Source organism: Diabrotica virgifera, chromosome 9, assembly GCF_917563875.1.
Source record: "Diabrotica virgifera virgifera chromosome 9, PGI_DIABVI_V3a".
Lineage (NCBI taxonomy): Eukaryota > Metazoa > Arthropoda > Insecta > Coleoptera > Chrysomelidae > Diabrotica > Diabrotica virgifera.
The window spans coordinates 225,599,162-225,622,646 of record NC_065451.1 but is presented as its reverse complement, the minus strand read 5'-3'; the positions used below and the strand labels follow the sequence as shown (position 1 = coordinate 225,622,646).

The 23,485-nt window shown below is 33.5% G+C and overlaps 1 protein-coding gene across 5 annotated transcripts in view; it reads right to left on the bottom strand.

Moving 5' to 3' along the window:
• LOC114335157 (BTB/POZ domain-containing protein 10) overlaps positions 1 to 23,485 on the bottom strand; it is a 38,071-nt gene that overhangs the window by 9,563 nt on the left and 5,023 nt on the right. The window contains exons 1-5 of one of the 5 annotated variants that reach the window (XM_050662644.1): positions 11,724 to 11,799; positions 9,261 to 9,365; positions 8,822 to 9,204; positions 4,971 to 5,279; positions 311 to 4,039 (exon numbers count right to left, since the gene is read on the bottom strand). In XM_050662644.1, the coding sequence (XP_050518601.1) occupies positions 3,672 to 4,039; positions 4,971 to 5,279; positions 8,822 to 9,204; positions 9,261 to 9,365; positions 11,724 to 11,752 (1,194 nt within the window). In that variant the 5' untranslated portion in view covers positions 11,753 to 11,799 and the 3' untranslated portion in view covers positions 311 to 3,671. The other 4 variants (XM_050662645.1, XM_050662642.1, XM_050662646.1 and 1 more) reach the window with 4 other exon arrangements.

The following is a 23,485-nucleotide window of genomic DNA, read 5'->3' as shown; positions in this document are numbered from 1 at the left end:
TGAATTGTTTAATCTTCGGTCTCGCATTTTGTCCATCATCTTGCATATTCAATTCCATTTTACTAATAATATCACCATTATCCGCAGTCACTCGCGTCACAAGAGACGTCCCTGACTCACTTTTATCCCCCATTTAGGGGGAAATAAGTTTTAAACCACTATATACTGAAATGTTTTTGTTTATAAACACTAAATTAATTATTAACCACTACTTTATCTTCCAAAAAACACCAAAACTTTTATCTTTTACAGGAGCAGATCAAAATATCAACATCAACTTTGACAGTTATTTTGACAATGTTAATAATACCTGCTTTTTAATGTTGAGTTCTTAAAAATTTCAATATAATTTCAAAATTAAAGTCAAAAAATTGTCTGGCCGAAAAATCGAAGCGAACCATTAGACTTAGTTTTTTGTGCTTTTTTTCAAATTTAAAAACAGATTTTCAAAATTTCAATATACAGGGTGTTGTTTTAAGGTCACAATTACTTTATAATTTTTTGTTAATCCGGACCTGGATTTTTTTTGTGATTTGTATGTCGGTCGTTTGGGTTTTGAATGAGACATATGTGTACCGAATATAAAAAAAATATACAGGGTGATTCTAAAGTTATGGCTTTGGAAAGAAATTAGCAAAATCGATAAAACACCTTCTAACTCAGACATAAAAGTCGGTAGGGCAAAAAATTTAGTATACCTAGAACGGCCTCGGTGACCTCTATTCACCATTAAAGTATTTCCGTTTCCCAATGAAACACCCTGTATAAATAAAATAACACTGTAATGGATTTTAAAAAACTTGATGTAAGAACTACAGTGTTAATTGGCGTCAATTTAAAATATGGATAGAAAATGATTGGGTATATCTGTGTTCAGCAGTAAACATAGGAAGATTGAATGATTTACATTACAACCAAAGAATGACAAATTTTTCGTCAAAATCTCAGACTTATTGCTATATTTGAGAAGTTGTAAATTTTTCAAATTATTAATTCCACAAATAAGTTACATAGGAAAAACTAAAATCAATTTCCAGATAAACAACAGATATCACGGTCTAGAAACACTAGAGTGAAATAAATAAGAAATAACTTGATAACCTGTACATTTTCAAATATATAGGGTCTCCCACAAAGTGGGAAAAAATAAAACTTGGTATTTTGATGAAATTCCCTGTACATTATTTAATTTCCAAATGAGTTAGATAGGAAACACTAAAGGGAAACAATTTCCAGACATATGGCAGATATTACGATGAAGAAACGCTGGAAAAGGGTGGAATGGTCAAAAACAAACAGTTATCAGACACATAGTGACCATCAAGCTCCATTTATAGGGAGGTACTCGAAGGAAGAATATTTTGGGAAGTATTTTACAAAAGTCGAAAACTCCAAAATGCACACTTAACAATTATTTTGTGCCCTTATATACACCATTTTATAAAATGTCGATATAGTTCGTTTACAATAAATATCATTCTTTAAATAGATTTACATACCGAAGAAAAGGATGTCGGAAAGTTTTATATGACGGTCTATACCCAAACAACTAATAACAAAACGTATACACATTATGTTTAATAATCACGATTTGATTTATAAAACTGGTAATTCAAAACCAACATTTTGTAACGAAAAAGGTTATTTCGAATCTACACCGTATAACAGTTCCAGAAAGGACAATTAGCCAGCGCAATGAACTAGAGATGGGTGGAGCATTCCAGAGATGGATGGAGCATTTATGTATATAAAGAGAGATGATGTTACTTTAGGGCAGTTAATAAGATAATCTCGAAGTGTAAACTTCTAAATAGTCTTATATAAATTCGAACCGTTTAAATTTAAAGAACGTTACGATATGGAAATATAAGTGAACAAAATTTGTTAAAATTCGGAGAATAACTATACGTTCGTGAAATATGAGGCTTGAAAGAACAAAACTAACTCAGTTTGAATAAAGATCCAACTGATCAGAAATCCGGGACTTTTAACTGATGTTAATCCTGGTCTTTCAAAAGACCCTTATTTCTGATCGTTGCTCCTAGTATTGTAATCCTTGCAGTGTTGTCAAGTAGTTAAATATTTCTTTGAATTATAACACAATAAACAAAGATGACTAGTTAAGAAACCACCGGTTTTATAAAACATATCTAAAATAATATACAATTCGCTAATTTAAAACAGAAGTCGCAAAATCAGATGTAACTTTTTAATAAATATGTAAATAATGGTTAGCTATTGATAATCCAGGTAGGAGAGAGTCCTAGTCTCACGTCAATGAATATATCGGATACAGAGTGTACAGTATGTTAATCCTAATAATTAGGAGTTAAACAGAGTTCTGACTGAACATTATAATCCAAAGCGGTCAGTTATTGCTGAAAGGTATACATTTTACAACACATATCAAGAGCCTCAGTAGGATATTAGAAGTTTTGTGTCAAAACTAAAAAGAGTTGCTCAATATTGTAAATTTGGAGGATTTTTTTGTTTTGATGGCATAGACTGGGTGTCAATTAGCCAGTCACAACTTTTTTTTATCCATGTTCCTATATAAAGAAGGCAATGAGGTCCTCAGAGTTCCACAGCAAACTCTTCCACAGATTGATATCACATTTTGATGGAGACTATTTAAAGTGGATTGAGTTTAAAGATACTTTTGAGGGGTTAATTCATAATAATAAAATATGGGCAGATATTCAAAAATATCATTATTTACGTGCGAGTTTAAAAGATGATGCATTGAAAATTATACAAAGTGTAAATTTTTCTGCACAAAATTACAATTCTGCATGGTAGACTCTGTGCAACAGATGGATTGATTCTGCTAAAAGTGATGTCAGATCTTATCTCTTATCTTAAGTCTCTAGAGAGACTTGGGCAGTTGTTTTTATATAATGTAGTGAAAGAACACAAGGAAGTTCCAGTATTGATTACTTTAATTGGTGGAGAAGTTTACAGTGTTTTAAACGACTTATTAGCACCGGAACTACCAAGTTCAAAAGCATTTGAGGAATTAAACAGAGTTCTGACCGAACATTATAGTCCAAAGTACACTGTTCCAAACATTATAGTCCAAAGTACATCTAACATTGAGTGACTCTTTACATAGTTTCGCAGTTGCTAACCTCTGAGTGCTGTAAAAGCACTAACCCATATTGCAAACCTATCTGGAGGAGAAATGAAGAAATTTAAAAGTATTCAAAAGGACGTAAGCATTCTTGAATAGAAACAGGCAAGTCAGAACTGACCCTAGTCAAAGAGCTTAGAAAAATCCAACTGATCCTAATCTCAAAATTAAATTTAACGGGTCACGAGTCAGTAACAACCGACTTTTGTTACTGACTGGTTTTGTGGTCTTGTTCCTTTGAAGACAATCTGAGCTATGAAATTACTGATAATTATACCTATAAAATTATAAATTTGGTTTGCATTTTGCATAAATGATCTCTGTTCATCCAACGGGACCCATGATCCGATTATCTTAAGTGAGCCGGAAACGGTGATCCGAATCTCAAAGATTACTCTATATTCTTATCTCTACTCTTGAATTCTAAAATATATTTTTATCGAGTTTTACTAAAAATTTACACCAAACTTTGCGACTTACAGGTAAATAATATAACTCAGCAACTATATAACAATCCTATAAATAAAACCTTTCGACTTTCTTACAAATTCGGCTCGTCAGGCGGCAAATTATTTACGTTATCGATATCGGGTAAACCCCCGACAGCGCCTTCTTCGTTTTCCGGCATCAGGGGCACGTCGCCGTGGTCTGCCGGCAACACAGGGATAGCTGCCATCATCGACGAGACTATGGGATTCCCTCGCGAATCCAGCTCTAAAGCCGGGTCTGCGGTGGCTTCTGCAAGATTCGTGACGCTTTTAGATTTGACGCACTGGAAGTCGACGTGTCGGCTCTTGGCTTCTTCTTTTTCCCAGGACATGTGGATGAAGGGGCGTTGAACGTAGTTGTATATCACTTCGGCCCTTCCGCCTGGGCGCTTTTTTACTTTCTCTTTGTAAGTTGGATATCCTTAAAATATTAATAAACCGATATAAATAAACAATTCAATTGAGAGATTTTAAGTGAATATATTTAGCCCTCATGGTTCTCGCAAGGAAAAATGACATAATTTTAAATAGAAAGGGGGTCCAGTAGCAATTCTTTCAAAATTGTTCAACTCTTTAAATGTAGCTTTCTTGATCTTGATTTCTCTTTCTTGATCTTGATTTCTCTCGTCTTGTTATCTTCTCTTTTACAGCCGATTAGATATTTCGTTTCTCCTTCTTTAACTTCTAGAACTCTTTTTCATATTTCCTTTGCCAGGATTGTTAATGCTTCTTTTAATCTTTCCTTAACTCTTCCCATAAGAGCTGTCATCTGCAATAGCTACTATTTGTGTTGAGGAGTGGGCTATAGTTATTTTAATTCCGCTGGCCTTGAGTCTTTCTTCTATCTTTTTTGACCATAGATGCTGTACTATTTTTCCTAGCTTGTTTTCTCCCTAGTACAATATTGTGTAATTTTTCTTTTTAATGCCTCCTTATTCATTCCATTTTTCTTTTTGTAGTGCTACTATATTGATTCTGTCCTTTGCATTTCTTTTAATACCTCTTCCATTTTCCCTGATCTCCATAATGTTTGAACGTTCCAGGTTTTACTACGAGATTTTACTCTATTTTTCCTTTTTCTACCTCTCTTTCTTATGTTTAGATTACCAGTAAAGAAATGAGTATTGTACTTTTCTACCGCGACTTTTTGGCAACTGCTGAGCAAAAAGTATTCAATTAGGCTACTATCGGAGAGAAAATTAAACGGCCTTTAAAATGATAGGCCACTTGACCCCCTCCTATTTAAAATTGTATAGGCAACTTTCACCCTTGCCAGGGGAACGAACCTTGCGTCACCCAGTATAATAAACGCCAAATAATTATATAAAAAAAGAAACGTTATAAATACATACCTTCTATTCCAAGCCGTATTTTCTTCAATCCTCTATCCTTCAACACCTGCTTAGCCACATCTCTGTTCTCTATATACTTAAAGAACCTATACATCGCGGTGCTATTGACTGTCTGGCTATATTCTTCGCCCATCTGCGGTGGGTATTCCTCGTCCCAGTCTACGGAATCGTCATCCAGCAGTACCACGATGTGGCATTCCCTATCGCCCCTCTGGGCAGAGTTTACCATCAAAGGCAGTATGAGTTTTTCGAGAAAGACTTCGAATTGGCATCTGGCTCCTTCATTGGATAGCTCATGTAACAGTCCACCTAGATTTCGAAAGTATATAAAACATTAAAATAACTTTTTGCTTTACTACTGTTATTAGTATCAATAGTATGCTACGGATCTGATACATAGGGAATGACAGACACAAAAGGGAAGGTATATCAAGGAAATTGGTAAAGTTAGTTCAAGCCACCATGACTCACACAGAAGCGCAAGTACGATTCCAAAACCAATTGATATATGCCTTCCAGATAACGAAGAGGATAAAACAGGGAGATGGGCTGGTCCCGACTCTGCTTAACATGGAATATGTTATAAGAAAAAGTCCTTAAACGCAAAAAAATATTGTTTTGTGAAACTGATGACAGTAAAGTTGATGGGACGAACCGCAAGAGATAGCACAGAACTTTATGGAAACTTTACAGAAAAAATAGGACTAGTCGTCAACGTACATAAAACTAAAGCTCTAATAAAGCAATGCAACAACGAAACTTGCAGAATTTGACAAATCTTCTTGTTATTCAGTCTTAAGTTATCCAACGTTGGACATAGGCCTTCCCCCAATCCAATCCAGTGTTTTCTATTTTGCGCCACTTGTTCCCTGTTGTGTCCTCCAAACTTTTTTATGTCATCAGCCCATCTCATTTGTGGCCTTCCTCTGCTTCTTCTTCCTAACCACGGTCTCCATTGTTGTATTTCGTGATTTCATCTTTTATCTTTCAGTCGGGTATTGTGTCCTGCGAAGTTCCATTTTAATTTGGCAGCCTGTTCACCTGCATCTTTTACTTTGGTTTTGCTTCTAATCCATTTATTTGTTTTTTTGTCTATAAGCCTCACCCCGAGCATTGATCTTTCCATCGCGATTTGTTTATTTTATCCATATTGGCCTTGGTGAGTGTCCATGTATGTGAACCACGTGAGTATAGGGAGAATACACTGAACGTAAACTCTGGTTTTCAAATATTGTTCTATTTTAGGGTTTTTCAAGATCCAACTCAGTTTTCTAAATCCTGTCCACGCTAACCTTATTGTTCTGGTAATTTCGACAGTTTGATCTTCTTTGTTAACTTTAAGTAATAATAGCGGATAGTTTACAAGACCTGCAAAGACTCATGAGTAAAATAGTAAGGTGTAGTAGGGAGTACGGACTCTCTCTTAATATCAAAAAGAGGAAGTTTATGAAAATTAGTAAAAACAACCATAATACTAACGAAATCTTGATAGTAGAGGGCCAGCAGATCGAAAGTGTAAAAAAGTACACTTACCTAGGAACACTTATAACAGAAAATAATGACTACACACAGAAATCAAAGTCAGATACGAAAAAACACGTTCTAATTTTATGAAAATAAAAAAAGGTCTTACGTAGCAAAGATTTAACATTAGCTCTTAAAGTACGCCTAACAAAATGTTACGTATACAGTGTACTATACTATGGAGTCGAATCATGGACGTTAAATGTAGAGACAATGAGACGACTTAACGCCTTTGAAATGTGGGCCTATAGAAGAATTATGAGGGTTTCCTGGGTAGATAGAGTTACGAACAATGAAGTACTCAGAAGAATAGGTAAAGAGAAGGAAGTTGAACTTACAATTAAAGAAAGAAAACTACAGTATCTTGGACATGTGATGGGGGCGAGAAGTATGGCATCCTGCGACTCATAATGCAAGGAAAGATAGATGGCAGAAGAAGCATCGGCAGAAGACGAATTTCATGGCTGAAGAACCTGAGAGAATGGTTTGGATGCAGCTCAAAACAACTATTTAGAGCTACTGCCTCAAAATTAAAATCGCTATGATGATTGCCAACCTCCGTAGCGGAGATGGCACCTGAAGACGAAGTTAACTTTCATTGTCTGTCCCAGGTAGATGTATTCACTTACTGTGTAAATTTATGTCGTTCAACGTTATTTTTCTAATGTTCGGTATATTCGTCACTATTATTGTTTTCTCCAAGTTCATCTTAAAACCGAAGCCTTTTCCGAAGCTTGAAATAGTTGCGTGATCATGGTCTGTAATTCTTCGAAACTTGTAGCGAATATAACAATGCCGTCAGCATATCGCAAATGACTCAGTTTCAAGGGCGGATCCAGGACCGATTTTCGGGAGGGGCCATGAACTTTTTGGGGAGGGGTACCAGGGGGTCTGGCGGTAATTTTTAAAAATTAGGGTTACAAGGGTGAATTTTAAGGTACTTTTCACACACTTTTGAGTGCCATAAAGACATTCAAACCTTATCGTTATTAAGTCAATGCCGATTCCTACACATTTCTTCGGATCAAAGGGCAGTTCTTTCAACAAGTTTAATACTATTTTCCCAATGCTTCTCCTGTCCGGTATTGTTTCCCTCTGTCTTAATTTTCACTAATTATTGTGTGATTAGTGATTATGTTCTCATAAGCGTCACACTCCTTGTGGTGTGATGTTTTTTCATGGGTTTGTATGGCTCCGTCATTGCCCATGAGTTTGGCGAAAAGGTTTCGTAATAAGGCTTTGGGCTGTTATCCCTTTATTGTGACCATATTTTTCATTAGAAAAATAAAATGCAATACTTGCAAAACAATCCCTTTTGAATGTGCGAAAGTACCAACCAACTTTGTTCTAAGTGCTGGTGACCCAAGTATAACTCTTTATTTCATTTTTATTCTTTATATGTACAGAATATGCAAATTCATGCGATTTTGGCTGCCAAGGTCATGCTAACAATTGGCACTTTGTAAAATTATCAACATTTTGATTTACAAAACATCCTATGTCCTTCTAGAAGCTTCCGTTAATGCTTTTGTTCAATTCTAGTTCAGAAGACATATTTATCCCCTGTTTTTTACATATATGTGTTTGAAACTAAAAACATTTGAACTGCAAATACATATTTAAATTTCTATTTTTTATATTCTCGGAGGGGGCCATGGCCCCCTCCCTGGATCCGCCCTTGCTCAGTTTTCTTCCATTAATATTTATTCCTTTATCTACTATTTGACCATAGATGACGCAAATATTAAAGTTTTAAAACAGTTCACATACCCGGGAATACAGATAACTGAGGACTGCAGCGAGGAGGAATGCAGAATGTAGCAGCTTTGGTTAACAATATTAAAAGAAGAAGTCAACCACAAGAATATACCAACTATAGCGAATTAAAAAAGTGGGAAACATATTATCTACAATAATTATACACAACACATAATATGTAACATACAATACACAAACATATAATATACAAGCACATAAAGGCGTAATATACAAAAAATAATGCAGAAACACGCAAAATAATAAGAATTTATGTTCCGAGGGCAGAAACTCCACCCTCAGATTTTTCAAAAGAATGACTGTTGCCTACAAGACCGAGGCCAAGTAAGTGACCAACCGTCAATTTTGCAGGAACATAACCCGCTTAACAACTTGTTAGTTATACTCTTTTCACACAATTCTTAAATAATCTTTTGAAAACGATTTCCAGAGTGGAAATCGAAACGCCAAAAATATTAGTTAAAAAATGTAATTTCACTACAATCAATTGTGGCTTAATTCCATATAAGTTTTAAATTTAACATTTAAATACTAAAATTTTTGATACTTACGTAAGTTTTGGCATTTAACAGTGTTAGCATCGAATGGTACTAGTAAATAATCACAGGCTTCTCGCAGCTCCTGCACAGAAACCGACGGTGGGCACTTAATCAGACCTCCTTTATAATATTCCAAGATAGCCCTAAACACAGAAGCAGGAATACCATCAGCAACTTCGTACTCGCCTCTTTCATTAGTATGGGTGAATTCCAACGAAGAGCTGAACATCCTCCCGAGCATGGTGTTTGGATGGGCTGTAAATATCATTGGATCTACGACGAACCTAGTATTATCCACCACTAAAGTGACCCTGTCTTCGGCAGTCACTATTCCACTGTTCGGTTGGGGAGAACATTGACTCTTCGGGTTCGTTGGTTGTAGGACTGCTCTGGACCTGAAAAGAAGCAGTTCAAAGTATTCTTGTGGTGCTTATGTTATGCGTTTTCTTGCCTAGTGCGCGGTTGCTTGGGAGTAGCTAAAGAATGGCATCGGGATTCCAAGAGGGACATAGAGCGTTGGACAAGGCACGATTTCGGCTTGGACAGTGATCCATAACTACGCAAAGCAATTATTGTGTTAATAGGAGTAGAGTATTATGCACAGAAATAGTATCAAAAACTTAACAAATAGGTCAAGATTTAAACCAAATATGTAGAAACAAATAGATCAAGATTAAAAAAAATATGTAGAAAAGTCAATGAACGGTCCCCAATAAAAAGTAAAATTAAAATGAAAATTTTTTTGAGAAATCGCTGAGCTTGCAATATCAGACAATTGTAATTATTAAGGCTTAGATATCTTGTAGATTGAGCCGTCTTCTTCTACTTATTTTTCATGTTTGTGAGTTTTTCAGCAACTGATACTGTTTGATGAAACATATAAATGTTTAACCTTAGTTTTAATATTTTGCACTAATAAATTAAACCAAACTGACCGATTTAATAAAGATTGAAGACAATAATGCAGTCAAAGGATACCAAGGGAGTTAATGGTGTAGAGATACGTTGCATAAAGGTTATCTTCCCTTACTAACAACCTCTTTTTCCCGTTTTAACTCATGTTTAATACAAACGAAGCTCTATCTACTGATTATAGATGTAACCCTACAACCGAATGTGTGGCAAATGATACATAAACTTGGCACGTCTATTTAGCTATTTAGCCCAAGCTGGCTAAATAGTGGCTAACAATTACTAACCCAAAAGTACCAAATCGATTGGTAAGTTTAACAAAACTAACTCTTGAAAAAATTGAGTGTAAAGTAAGAATCCAGGAGGAACTATCTAAACCTTGCAGAACAATTAACGGGCTGCACCAGGGAGAACCTCTCTCCTGTATAATCTAATGTTCAATCTGGCTGTGGAAAGAGTAATATGTAAACCAAATAAACAAATATTAGACAAGTATATAAGGATCAAAGTAGTAAAGAGTTTAAATATTTGGGAACGGTAATCACAAATGACAAACACACAGAAAAAGAGGTCTCAGGAAGGATAGCTGTGGGGAATAAGCATTATATGTACTACCTTTCATCATTATTAAGATCTAAGCAGCTAAAAAGACAATATAAATTAAGACTGTACATGTCAATTATTCGCCCAGTTGTTACATATGGAAGTGAAAAATGGACTCTACATCAGCGGGAAATAAAATAAGCTGCTGGTATTTGAAAGGAAAGTTCTCAGAATAATATTTGGCCATCAAAAAGATAAATTGACAGGAGAGTGGAAAAGGCGCCACAATGCTGCGTTGGGATACACAATACACAAACACACCTTTATATTACATAAACACACAATACATAAACAAATGATACAAAAACAAAAAAAATCAGAATTTGATATCCTGAGGTATCACCCGCAGATTTTTTCAACTAAAAGCAAGGCTATTTGTTACAAGATCGAGACCAAGTAAGTCACCTGTCAGTTTTGAAAAATATAAGCCACTTAACAACATTTTGCTTAAATTTTTTGCACAATTTTTAAAATAATCTCTTTTGAAAACGATAGCAAATTAATATTTAACTTAGACATGTCTCAATCAGTAGGCCAAAACGATAATGAAGAAGACAACCAGTGTATTTATACATAAGGCTAAACTCGAAGGAAAAGATGATGCAATATAATAGTTATTTATGATATAAGTGTTAAAAGTACACGTTTAAGGCACGCATGTGAAAGTTTCTGCAATTCACATGAGTGCCTTAAATACAATATTTTTTCTACAAACGTCTTGTATATCAACAATTATAATTTATTCATTCTCAAGTACAGGACAATATCTACAAAAACTTTTACTTGAACTTGACTGACATTCCATTTTTATATTTTTCTTGACATTACATCAAAACTGTCAATACGTAAATCATAACAACTATAGAATAACATCTTACTTTTATTGTTCTATATTCTAACAAATTTTAATAGTTTTTTTCTACAAACGTGTTCAAAATGCAATAATGCAGTTTAAAATAAATTTTAAAAAACCTTTTAAACCACCTTTTTCAAATTGCGCAAGTTGTACTATTAATATTAATGTTAATAAATGAAATATAAATATTTTGACGTTTCACAATTTGACAATTCACTTTTAACTGCAGTGCCTTAAAAATTTTAAAGCACTAGTGCTTTAAAGTAGGATTTTTAACGCTCCTATGGAGTGCTAAAAATTGCATTTTTAACACGGTTGTAGAAAAAATATATTAAAATATACATATGAAAGCATGAAGCCACCTATTAAACAACAGAAAAACAATATTCGCAGTCATTATGGAATGCAGATGTCTTTTAAAAACAAAATTAAATAATTAAACTATGCTTAAAATTGGCGAAAATAGCTTAATAATATCTTATATCTTAATAATGTAATAAATTAAATAAACAAGCGCATACTTGTCACTTATCTTAATTATACCATTGTATTAAATTATCGTTCCTAATCATTTCGTTCTCTACACAATTATATGACTGATAGATATGACCACAATTGACTAAATAACAAAAAAAATATAGCTTAGGTACAAAGTTGACGATATTTGGTTGCTTTGTTCTAAAAATATTATTCTATATAAACGTTTGTTTAGTCTAACTGATAACAGTAGGAAAAAATACCCAGATTACATCTGGATATATTGTTGTCATGTATTTAAAAATGCTCTTGTGTCGGCTTAAATATCTACTTTTGATCAAAATAAATGTATACATTTCAATTAATCAAACTTTGACATGGTTTGATAATTAATATCTGATCAAATTTGCAATTCATTGGCAACTGCGCCTTCAACAATGAGCTAAAAAGTTGTTTTTTTAAATAATTGTGCAAATACTCCTCGTCTTTCTTCTGCAAAATATGCAAATTTGCATATCTTAGAGCAAATTTTATTATTAAAACATCTTTACATAAAATTGCATACAAAAGCTGCTTTTACCATCTCTAAAACGCGTTTTGATTTGTGTTAATATGACAAAAGATATCAAATTTTTGCTGTAGAGTTGATACAAATTTTTAGTAAAATATTAATTTCGTCTGCATATCTGACATTCAAAACCAAAGTGTTGTTTCTGAGAGAAAGGTTCATTCTACACAAAAAGTGCTAACACACATTTTTATTCAAAATTATCTCAGCTACACATCTTGTTTGAAACATTTTTTCTACAGCATACAGATTCTAGGAAAAACAATGTTTTCCGTTTTTCCCATCAATGAGAAGGGGTTTTGGGGAAGCCAGTGGTATAAGTGGCAAAGTTCTTTGCATCATTTTTGAAGTCCCAAAATTGACATTCTCAATCTTTAGAGTTTCAGTGGCATTTTCATCTCTGACGACTGGAGAACAGATTTAAAAATTATTTTAAAGCAACCTTTTATTAACCTTTATATCCCGCGCATCAAGTTATAACATAAGTACATGCGTGGCGTACTTTGTACACCACAAGAGAATACAGTTAAAATAGGGGTTTTGTTTATTTTTTTTGAAAAATACATTTAGTTGTTTGTTATAAACCTTATTCGGCATCATCGAATGCTTGGAATTCCTTCTAAGTAAGTAAATTGGGATTTCTAACTGGAATCTGATCTCTTAAAAAATAAAATGATTAAAAAAAATTTTTTTAAATGTGATTTTTTACATTACATTGTTTGTAAAGAAAAATATATTTTGTATCATAATGACTAAAAAAACAATCGAAAGATGTACTTACATGTTGTTCTGAAGCTATTTTCTTGTGGCATTTTTATAATCAAGTATATCAAATGGGAAATAAGCCACAATTTTACCTAAAATGATTTAAGATGGGATTTGGCCCAGTTTTTAATTCAGTCAGGTTTAGAAAATCGAAAATTTCGTGTATATATAGTGTCGCATGTAGGGGTGTTGTGCGCCACTGGTGAGAACTGCCGTTCTCTGTGGATATGAGATATATGTTTTGGTCTCAAAGAAGGATACTGGATATGAGACTCAAGTGTATAGAAAACCAACACACACCAACAGATATCTCAATTACAAATCAAATCATAACATCAACGTTAAAAAGGGAATCATTAAATCCTTATATGATAGAGCCAAAATTACTTGTTCTAACGAAAATTCATTTTTTGAAGAAAAACAATTGTTAACATCTGTTTTATTAAAAAATGATTATCCCATATCGTTTATAAATAAGGAATTGTCAAGATTGGATCGAATGGAACAGAACAACTTAGAACGGGATCCTACAACATTCACAAGAAATAATACGAGGAAAATATCAATACCATATGTAAAAGGACTATCCGAGAAACTTAAAACAATAGGAAATAAATTCAACATATCAACAACATTCAAAACAACAAACACATTGAGATCTATTCTATCTAAAACTAAACCTAACAGTGAACAAGAAAGAACAAAGAATTGTATTTATAAAATACCTTGTGAATGCGAACAATTTTATATAGGTGAAACGTCAAGACCATTAGACGTTAGAGTAAATGAACATCAGTCTTATATAAAAAATAGAGAATTTGATAGATCTCAAATATGTCAACACGCATGGGATAATGAACATAGAGTTCAGTGGAGAGATTCAAGTATAGTCCTAAAAGAAGCAGATAGTAAAAAGAGAAAAATCAAAGAAGCGGCTCTAATTATGCTAAATGAAACCAATTGTGTCGCAAATTCCTCGGTAGAATGCAGTAGGATGTGGTTACCCATATTAAAGGAGGAAGTCAATAGAAAGAAAATACCACAATTAGTAAATCAGTAACATATCGAGTTAGTACATTGAGTATTTTAGTATTATTTAAAATTTAAAATATCAAGTCAGAATTCGGTATTAGTTTTGAGAGTAAACTAAATGTAAACCCAAATACTTACGATGTCGGGATAGTATCACGAGGTTTTTCCTGGTTTTCCCTCGTGATTTACTATGGAATCTCTAACGCGAGAATTTCAGTGCCACCTTTGCATTTGGTTGTCTTTTTAAAGACAGATCACATGCTATGATTTTTTGTGGCGGATATTCTTGAGTTGGGATTGATTTCATGTAATCGAATGAACTATCTTTTAGTAAAGTCGTCCCAGGAACGCAACTCATCAATATTGGCAATATCATTTTAAAGTCGTCTACTTTAAAATGTATAATACGTGTCTGAATTGCCGATATAAATGAGTCAGATTAAATAAATTATTAGAAGAATTTTTAACTAAGCAACAACATTTTTGTTTATTTAGTATTATTTTGTATTTTGACAACGACACCCGACTTGGGCGTCGAAACGTTAATAAAATCATTTTAGGTAAAATTGTGGCTTATTTCCCATTTGATATACTTGATTATGTACTTACATTACTAAAATCGTGGCATATTTTTAGTCCATTGAAATGTTACATTTAGGGTTGCATGTATTAGAAGAGTCAATTTTATTTTTTTAATGTGTAGGGGGGTTCAGTATAAGCTTAAGTTCAAGTTTTTGGGGTCGCCACCCTTGTCCCTCGGCCGCCATATTGGAAAAAGGGGTGCAAAGGGCTTTCGCGCTGTATCTCCTAAACTAGCAATCCTACAGAAAATTTAATAACACATAAAATGTAGCAAATTAAATTTTCTACAATTTTATATCTATTACTTTTTATCTTCAAGTGACCAACAAAAAAGTTATAAACAAAAATATGAGAAAATTTTGTAAGAAGTTTCCTTTTGGAGGTTATAACTTTTTTTCGTTCATTTCACAATAAAATACCATCAATGCGATTTTGTAGAGGATTTTTCAATGAACAATTTTCACTATAAAGTTGTTTAATTTTATTTATTATCTAGGTTTTACAGCGCTCCAATCTTGACCAGATTCTCGAATTCTCATACACTCTGGGCCAAAATTAACGGGCCACCTTAAAAATGGGTCATTTTTGATGTCTTATATCTCCTAAACCTGTTGTCCGATTTAAGTGATTTTTTTAATATGTTATATCCTAATTCCTTGACAATATCGTTATAATAATATTGTTGCTAAACAGGTAAATTTTCATTGTATACAGGGTGTACCAATCAAACAGTGTTTTTTTCTTAAAGTTTGCATCACCCTGTGGAATATTCTAGCATTTATAAAATATTGAAATTAAAACCTAACTATAGTCCCATGTTTTTTCAGCATTCTGTTTTTTGATTCATTCGCTTATGTTGGATAATAAAAAAGTTAGGTAGTTTAACAACTAGCCATGTTTTTCATTAATACAGACGATTTAACTCACCAGCAAAATTAACCCCGCCACCTTTATTATTGTTTTGTTTACATTATCTGTGACAGTTTGTTTCCTAAATTTGTGTCATTGAAAGATTTTTGACACATAGTCGTTGTACGACATTGTTGCAAATCTGTTTCCGTGTTTACAACAATTCTTGAACAATCCCTGTAATTTCATATCATTGTGAGCGAATATTGTTTAAGTTAAAATTTTAGTGCTTATTATTTATTGTTTGTGCCGTGTATTTTAAAAATGCCACTCGCTCCAACAGATGCTGCTAGGGCAGTGGCTTTAGTTGATGCTGGTTACAGTCAACGTCATATCGCCCGTACGCTCGATTTATCCAGAACTACGGTACAAAATGTCATCAGACGATTTCGGGAGACAGGATCGTACAACCGCAGGCCAGATCAAGGCCGACAACGATGCACTTCAGTTCGAGATGACCGCTTCATTGCCACCACAGTATTGAGAAATCGCTTTTGCACCTCTCCTGAAGCTCGTAGGTCTCTTTTTGAGGTGAGAAACGTTAGTGTGAGTAGACAAACGATTAGAAGAAGACTGTCAGAAATAAACTTGAGGGCTTTCCGTCCAGCTCGCGCACCACAACTGCTCCCACAACACCGTAGGGCTAGACTTAATTTTGCGCGAGAGTATGATAACTGGCCTATGGCGGAATGGAAGAATATACTGTTCTCAGATGAGAGCAGAATAGTCATAAAAGGTCCAAATGGAGGCCAACGTGTCTATAGGCGTCAAAATGAAAGGTTTGCTCCATGCGCTATATCCGAAACAGTGGCTTACCGAGGAGGGTCAATAATGATTTGGGGAGGTATTTCTTACGAAGCGCGTACTGATCTTGCTGTGTTCGGTAGAGGCAGTGTGAATGCCCAAGTATACGTGCAAGAAGTTCTCCAAGACCATGTCATGCCTTTTGCACCATTCATTGGTGATAACTTCAGACTAATGCATGACAACGCACGTTGCCATACAGCAAGATCTACCCGTGAGTACCTCACTGAAGTCGGGATTCAAGTTCTACCATGGCCAGTACACAGTCCCGATCTTAACCCAATTGAGCATATCTGTGACAACCTCAAAAGACGGGTAAGAGCAAGAGTACCAGCCCCTGCATCCCTTGAAGAGCTGAAGACAGCTGCTGTAGAGGAGTGGCAAAATATCCCCCAATCTGATATCCAGGATATCATGAATGGATTGCCAAACCGGCTCCAAGAAGTCCTAAGGCCTATAGGCGGCAACACTCATTATTGATACCCATTTTTTTTCAATTAGACTTTTATTTCCAAAATATTGTTAATTTGAATTTTCTTCGAAGATTTTTTTCATTTGATTTTTGCTGTAACAAACGACTTTTTTCAAAAAAATTATTATTTCTCTTCCGCGTAGGTAGTTTTCACCGTATCCTTCATAAAATGTGGTCCAAGGTTAACAATTTCTGCAAATTGAAAGAAATACAAGGTGGGCGGTTAATTTTGTAGGTGAGTTTATTTATTACTTTAAAACCGGTTGAGGCATGCACATGAAATTTGGTGGGTTTTAAGATGTAGTTATTGCACATTTTTTGGCATACAATTAAGCATTTAATATTCACCATTGGCGCTCATACGGGTAATATGAGCCATCAGGGTACGGGTAATATGAGCCATCATATTACCCGTATGGGCGCCAATGGTGAAAATTAAAATCTTAATTGTATGTCAAAAAATATGCAATAACTACGTCATAAAACCCACTATATTGCATTTGCATACCTCAACCGGTTTGAAAGTAATAAATAAATCGTCAGTTTGTCAAAAAAATTTCAACACCCCCTATCTCGGAACGAAGCATTTGGGGACATAAGTTTATAAAGCAAACTGTCATTGTTTTTTCATGCAGAATTACCCCTTAAAATTTTCCAAAATTTTTTAAAAACACCCTGTATTGATAAAAAACATGTCTAGTTGTTAAAGCACCTAACTTTTTTATTATCCAACATAAGCGAATCAATCAAAAAACAAAATGTTGAAAAAGCATGAGGCTATAGTTAGGTTTTAATTTCAGTATTCTACAAATGCTAGAATATTCCACAGGGTGATGCAAACTTTAAGAAAAAAACACAGTTTGATTCGTACACCTGGTATACAATGAAAATCTACCTGTTTAGCAACAGTATTATTATAACGATATTGTCAAGGAATAAGGCTATAACATATTAAAAAATCACTTAAATCGGACAACAGGTTTAGGAGAAATAAGACATCAAAAATGACCTATTTTTAAGGTGGCCCGTTAATTTTGGCCCAGAGTGTAGTAATACAATAAAAAAAATACTTTATATTAGTCGAGCGGCAGCAATCGTTATGCCGACCACGAAAATCAAATTTAAGGTGAATGACCAATTTTGGTCTATTTTTATGTTTTCGAGGTCGCTGAATCCGAATATGAAGTTTATTTTTAACTAGATTTGGTGGAACATGTTCAAAAATCAAATTTTATACAAAAATACCGAAAATCAATTTTGATAATTTTCCAAATTTACCTCGCTGTATCTTTGGTCGCTGTAAATATTTCCTTTTGAAAATTTTACTGTGTCATCTTTGAAGTATGTAGATAACAATGAAATTTGTCCAAAATGTATAAACAGATTAAAAAATGAGTTGTTACTTTTTAAACATTTTTGTCATCATATTTTGTTAGTTTCATGTTTACTTAAAAAAGTTGAGTGACAAACTTTTTAGTTTATAATTTTAACCAACACAACAATAAAACATAATTCACGAAGAAGTTTTTTGGAAAATTTTAAGTCAAAATATACCTACAATAGGAAAAAAGGTATGTTACTTCATAAACAAGCGGCACACCCCAAAAAACGCTTATATCTCGATGAATGGCTAATATTTTGGTCATACTTTATGATTTTGATATCAAAAATTCGTTTTTTGCTCTTCTTAAGAATTTTGCATTTTGCGTCATTCTTTTCTGAACCGGCGAATTTGTCCTCAAACAACTTCTTGGGCCTTTTCTATATATGCTTAGGGTTATAAGTTTTAGAGTGGGGAGAAAGGTCAAAAACAGATTAATAATAGCGTAGGAATGTTAAAATCATAAAAAATTGTATGAATAAAAATATATATACAGGGTGATCAACTTCTGTGACAAAGTCCAATATATCTATTATTATACAATATATAAAAAAAGTTGTTAATAAAAGCTATAGACACCTTTAATGTACACATTTTAAAATTAGCGAGAAATATACAGGGTCCTCCATAACACGGTGCCAAACCAAAGTTTTGTTTTTTTAAATAGAACACCCTGTATTTTATTCAAAATCTGGTTTCTCTACATTTTTCTGATTCTAGAGATATAACACTTGTCTAGGGTTATACTGAGTGTTTAAAAGTTACGAACACTTTTATTAAAAAATCATACTGATTTTATCGTCCTGTATGTTTCTAACGGTGTAATATAAACTTATTTTTTTAATGCTTTTGACTATCAATATTAAAGTAGTTTTGTAACAATGTACAATTTTTTTATAACTACACAAATGGTATACAGGTTAAGTCAAAATATAAATACAATATTTTCTTCATAATTTTAAATGGAACACCCTGTATTTTATGTTATTATCGAAAAGTTCTATCACTATACTTACATATCTTTTAAATATTCCCTATACCTAAAGTTATTAGTTTTCGAGATATTTTAGTTTTATTGTTGATAACAACATGTATTACTTAGTTATTAATAACAATACTATACTTTATTAAAATTTATTAAAAAACTTAAATTAAAAAAAAATGTTCAACGTACTTCTTATGTTAAAAAGTGTGTTCAAAATGACCTCCCATAACGTCTACACAAGCCTAGAGACGAGTTTAGAAAGACCTACTGATGTTTGTAAGCATTTGTTTTGTGACACATTGAGAGGCGTTTTAATCCTTATTTTCATATCGACAACTATTGTTGGAGGTGTCCTATACCCTACGTCTTTAATATAACCCCAAAAAAAGAAGTCAACTTCGTTTAATCCTGGTGATCTGGGTGGCCAGTGATCTGGCCCATCTCTTCCTATCCATCTTTCAGGAAATATTTCATCGAGTTCACCGTTGACAAGTGCTTTGTGGTGAGCAGGGGCTACGTCGTGAAGGTACCACATATGCTGGCGGATGTTTAATGGTACATTTTCAAGTAGAAGAATAGCTATTCACTATAAAATTTAAATAAACCTCACCATTTACCGATTCCTCAAAGCAAAAAAGACCTATAACGTAATTGCCTATGATTCCACCCTAAACATTTAAGGACCATCTCGTTTGACTATGTACTATATGTGTCTGAGCACAGTACGGATTGGTTGTGGAATAATAATGAAAATTGTGCCTTAATGAAAATAATGAAAAGTGTTTACACTACCATTTTTGTGGAATGTTTCCTAGTCTCCAAAAAAAAGGAACAAACTCAAAAAATCTCTCTGTATAACTATTTGTTGTTGTGACCATTGACAAAATTGTACTCTTCGTTCGAAATCATCCCCAACAAGTTCCTGATGTAATCCCCATATGGGTGCATGTTGTTTTTCTTGAGTATGTTTTGGATAGATCCATAACTAATATCTTGCTCTATTGTAATATTTTGAATACTTGCATGAGGATTTTCTGTATCAGGCAGTAAAACATTTAATTCATTTTCATCCGTAATAATGATTTTTGTTTTTTCCTTTGCTTCATAAACAGAACCAGTACGATTAAACCTGTCTAGTAAGCTGTCAAATGCGGTCTAATTGGTTGTTGGCGCAATGGACACTGTTCCTTATAAATTCTTGTGGCAACTAATGCGTTTTTGAAACAGTCTCCTAAAATCCATATCATGTCTGTCAGTTCTTCACGCCTAAAATTGATTGTTAGATAACAATTATAACAATATGGAAAACAATTATAATCAATAACAAAAATAAAAACGTACAGATAATTAAAATCTTACATCTGGCAGGTCTTGTGTCACTTATTTCAAAGCCACCTTAAACAAGAACTTGCAGCAATTTATAGTTCCCATTCCTTAATTTCATTTTGTTAGTAGTTAAAATTAATATCATTTTGTTAGTAAATATAGAATTGTCGTTATCGTATAGAATTTACCATAAACTTGGAGAAATATGAAATGCTGTCTAGTTTTAATTATCATTAACAACTCATTGGAGGTTTCTAATATTAAGGGTAATTAATTTACTGTAATAAACGTATCTATGAGTTATCAACAATTAAACTAAAATATCTCGAAAACTAATAACTTTAGGTATAGGGAATATTTAAAAGATATGCAAGTATAATGAAAGAACTTTTCGATGGTAATATAAAATACAGGGTGTTCCTTTAAAAATATGAAGAAAATCTTTTATTTACATTTTGACTTACTCTGCATACAATTTGTGTAGTGTTAAAAAAATTGTATGTTGTTGCAAAACTGCTTTAATATTGACAGTCAACAGCAGTAAAAAAATAAGTATATATTATACTGTTAGAATCATACAGGGCGATCAAATCAGTATGATTTTTTGATAAAAGTGCTCATAACTTTGAAACACTCAGTATAACCCTAGACAAGTGTTATATCTTTTTAATCAGAAAAATGTAGAGAAACCAGATTTTGAATAAAATATAGGGTGTTCTATTTAAAAAAACATAACTTTGGTTTGGCACCGTGTTATGGAGGACCCTGTATATTTCTCACTAATTTTAAAATGTCTACATTAAAGCTGTCTATAACGTTTATTAAAAACTTTTTTTCGTATATTTCATAATAACAGATATATTGGACTTTGTCACAGAAGTTGATCACCCTGTAGATAGAAAAGTAAGCCTAACTTTTGTTTTTATTGTATCCCTATGAGCATTCGAGAATCTCGTCAAGTTTGAAGCGCTGTAAAACCTATATAAATAAATAGAATTAAACAACTTTATAGTGGAAATTGTTCGCTGAAAAACCCTCTACAAAATTGTTGTAATGTTATTTTATTCTAAAATGAACTGAAAAAAAGTTATAACCTCCAAAAGGAAACGTGTTAAAATTTTTTTACATATTTTTGTTTATATCTTTTTTGTTGGTCACTTGACGATAAAAAGTAATAGAAACAAAATTGTAGAAAATTTAATTTGCTACATTTTATGTTTAATTAGATTTTCCTAGGGTTGGTAGTTTACGAGATATGACGCAAAACCCTTTTGCACCCCATTTCCAAGATGGCGGCCGGGAGACAAATGTGGCGACCCCAAAAACTTGAACTTATGCCAACTTATTTGCAGATCACTTTTCATCAGTTTATAGTGATATTACTCTAAATTGCAATGTTGACCATATTCAGTCTCAACTCAATATCTCATCATATCGTATCCAGATTTCCAAAATTTACGAAAAGCTTTCATCATTAAGTGTCAACAAGGGTCCTGGGCCTGATGGTATACCACCTAAATTTCTTAAGGAATTCAGTTTTGTGCTATCGCGACCTTTGTTTCATATATTTAATAAATCTTTGGATGTAGGTCAGTTTCCAGACTTTTGGAAACTTTCTTATGTCACACCAATATATAAATCTGGTAATAAATCTAATATTAGTAATTATCGCCCTATATCTATTCTTAGTGTTATACCAAAGGTTTTTGAAAGTATTATAACTGATTTCCTCACCTTCGATAGCGCCGGGATCCTAAACTCTCATCAATTTGGTTTTACTACAGGTAAGTCTGCTGAACTGATTTTGTTGACCTATGTTGATTTTCTGTCTGAAGCCTTGGAGGAGGGACTTCAAGTTGATTCAATTTATACTGACTTTTCCAAGGCCTTTGACAGAGTAAATCATGAACTCCTGATTCAAAAGCTTAGCTCCTATGGCATAAGTGGACCTTTGTTGCAGTGGTTACAGAGTTATTTAACCGATCGATTTCAACAAGTTCGAGTAAACCACTTTTACTCACAAACCTTTCCAGTTAAGTCAGGTGTACCACAGGGGTCCCATTTGGGTCCATTACTCTTTAATATATTTATTAATGATATTACCAACTGTTTTCACGATTGTAACGCCTTGCTATTTGCTGATGACTTGAAGTGCTTTAAAGTTATAAAAAATCATTATGATGCTGCCATATTGCAATAAGAACTGAATAACCTCTCTGCATGGTGTTCACTTAACGGTATGAACCTTAATTCAATCAAATGTCATGTAATTAACTTTAACCGTACTCACCACCCAATATTATCAAACTATTACATTGATGGCCAATTGCTCAACACTGTTAATAAAATCAAGGACTTGGGGATTACACTGGAAAACTCTCTTTGTTTCAATACTCACATCATCAATGTCATTCAAACATCTATGAAAATGCTGGGTTTTGTAAAAAGAACAACTCGTGATTTTACAAACATATCCAGTATTAGAGTTCTTTACTTCTCTTTGGTCAGGTCTCACCTCGAGTATTGTTCTTCAGTGTGGTCCCCACACTACTTGGTCTACATTAGGAAACTTGAACAAGTCCAAAATAGTTTCTTCCGTTACATTGCTTTTAAGCTTCATACCTATCAAGATTACGCTGTATGGCAGCATCAACTGCAGGTCCCTTCTCTTGCAAGCAGGAGAAAACAAAGGGACCTTTTGCTATTATTCAAGATCTTAAATGGTATATGCAGTTGTTCTCAACTACTTAATAAGATCGCACTGTTTGTACCACCTCGCACCACTAGACAAGTGCGAACATTTTATGTACCATTCCACAGGTTTAATTATTCACTTTTTTCGTTCGTACCCAGAGTCTTGAATTTAGCAAACTCCCTTTACAATTTACAACCGTTCGACAACTCCATCAGTCGTTTTAAAAGAAATTTACATGGGATCAATATTTGAGTGAAGCGTCTGTAATTTGTTAACTTGGTTTTATGATATTATTTCATAGTACATGTT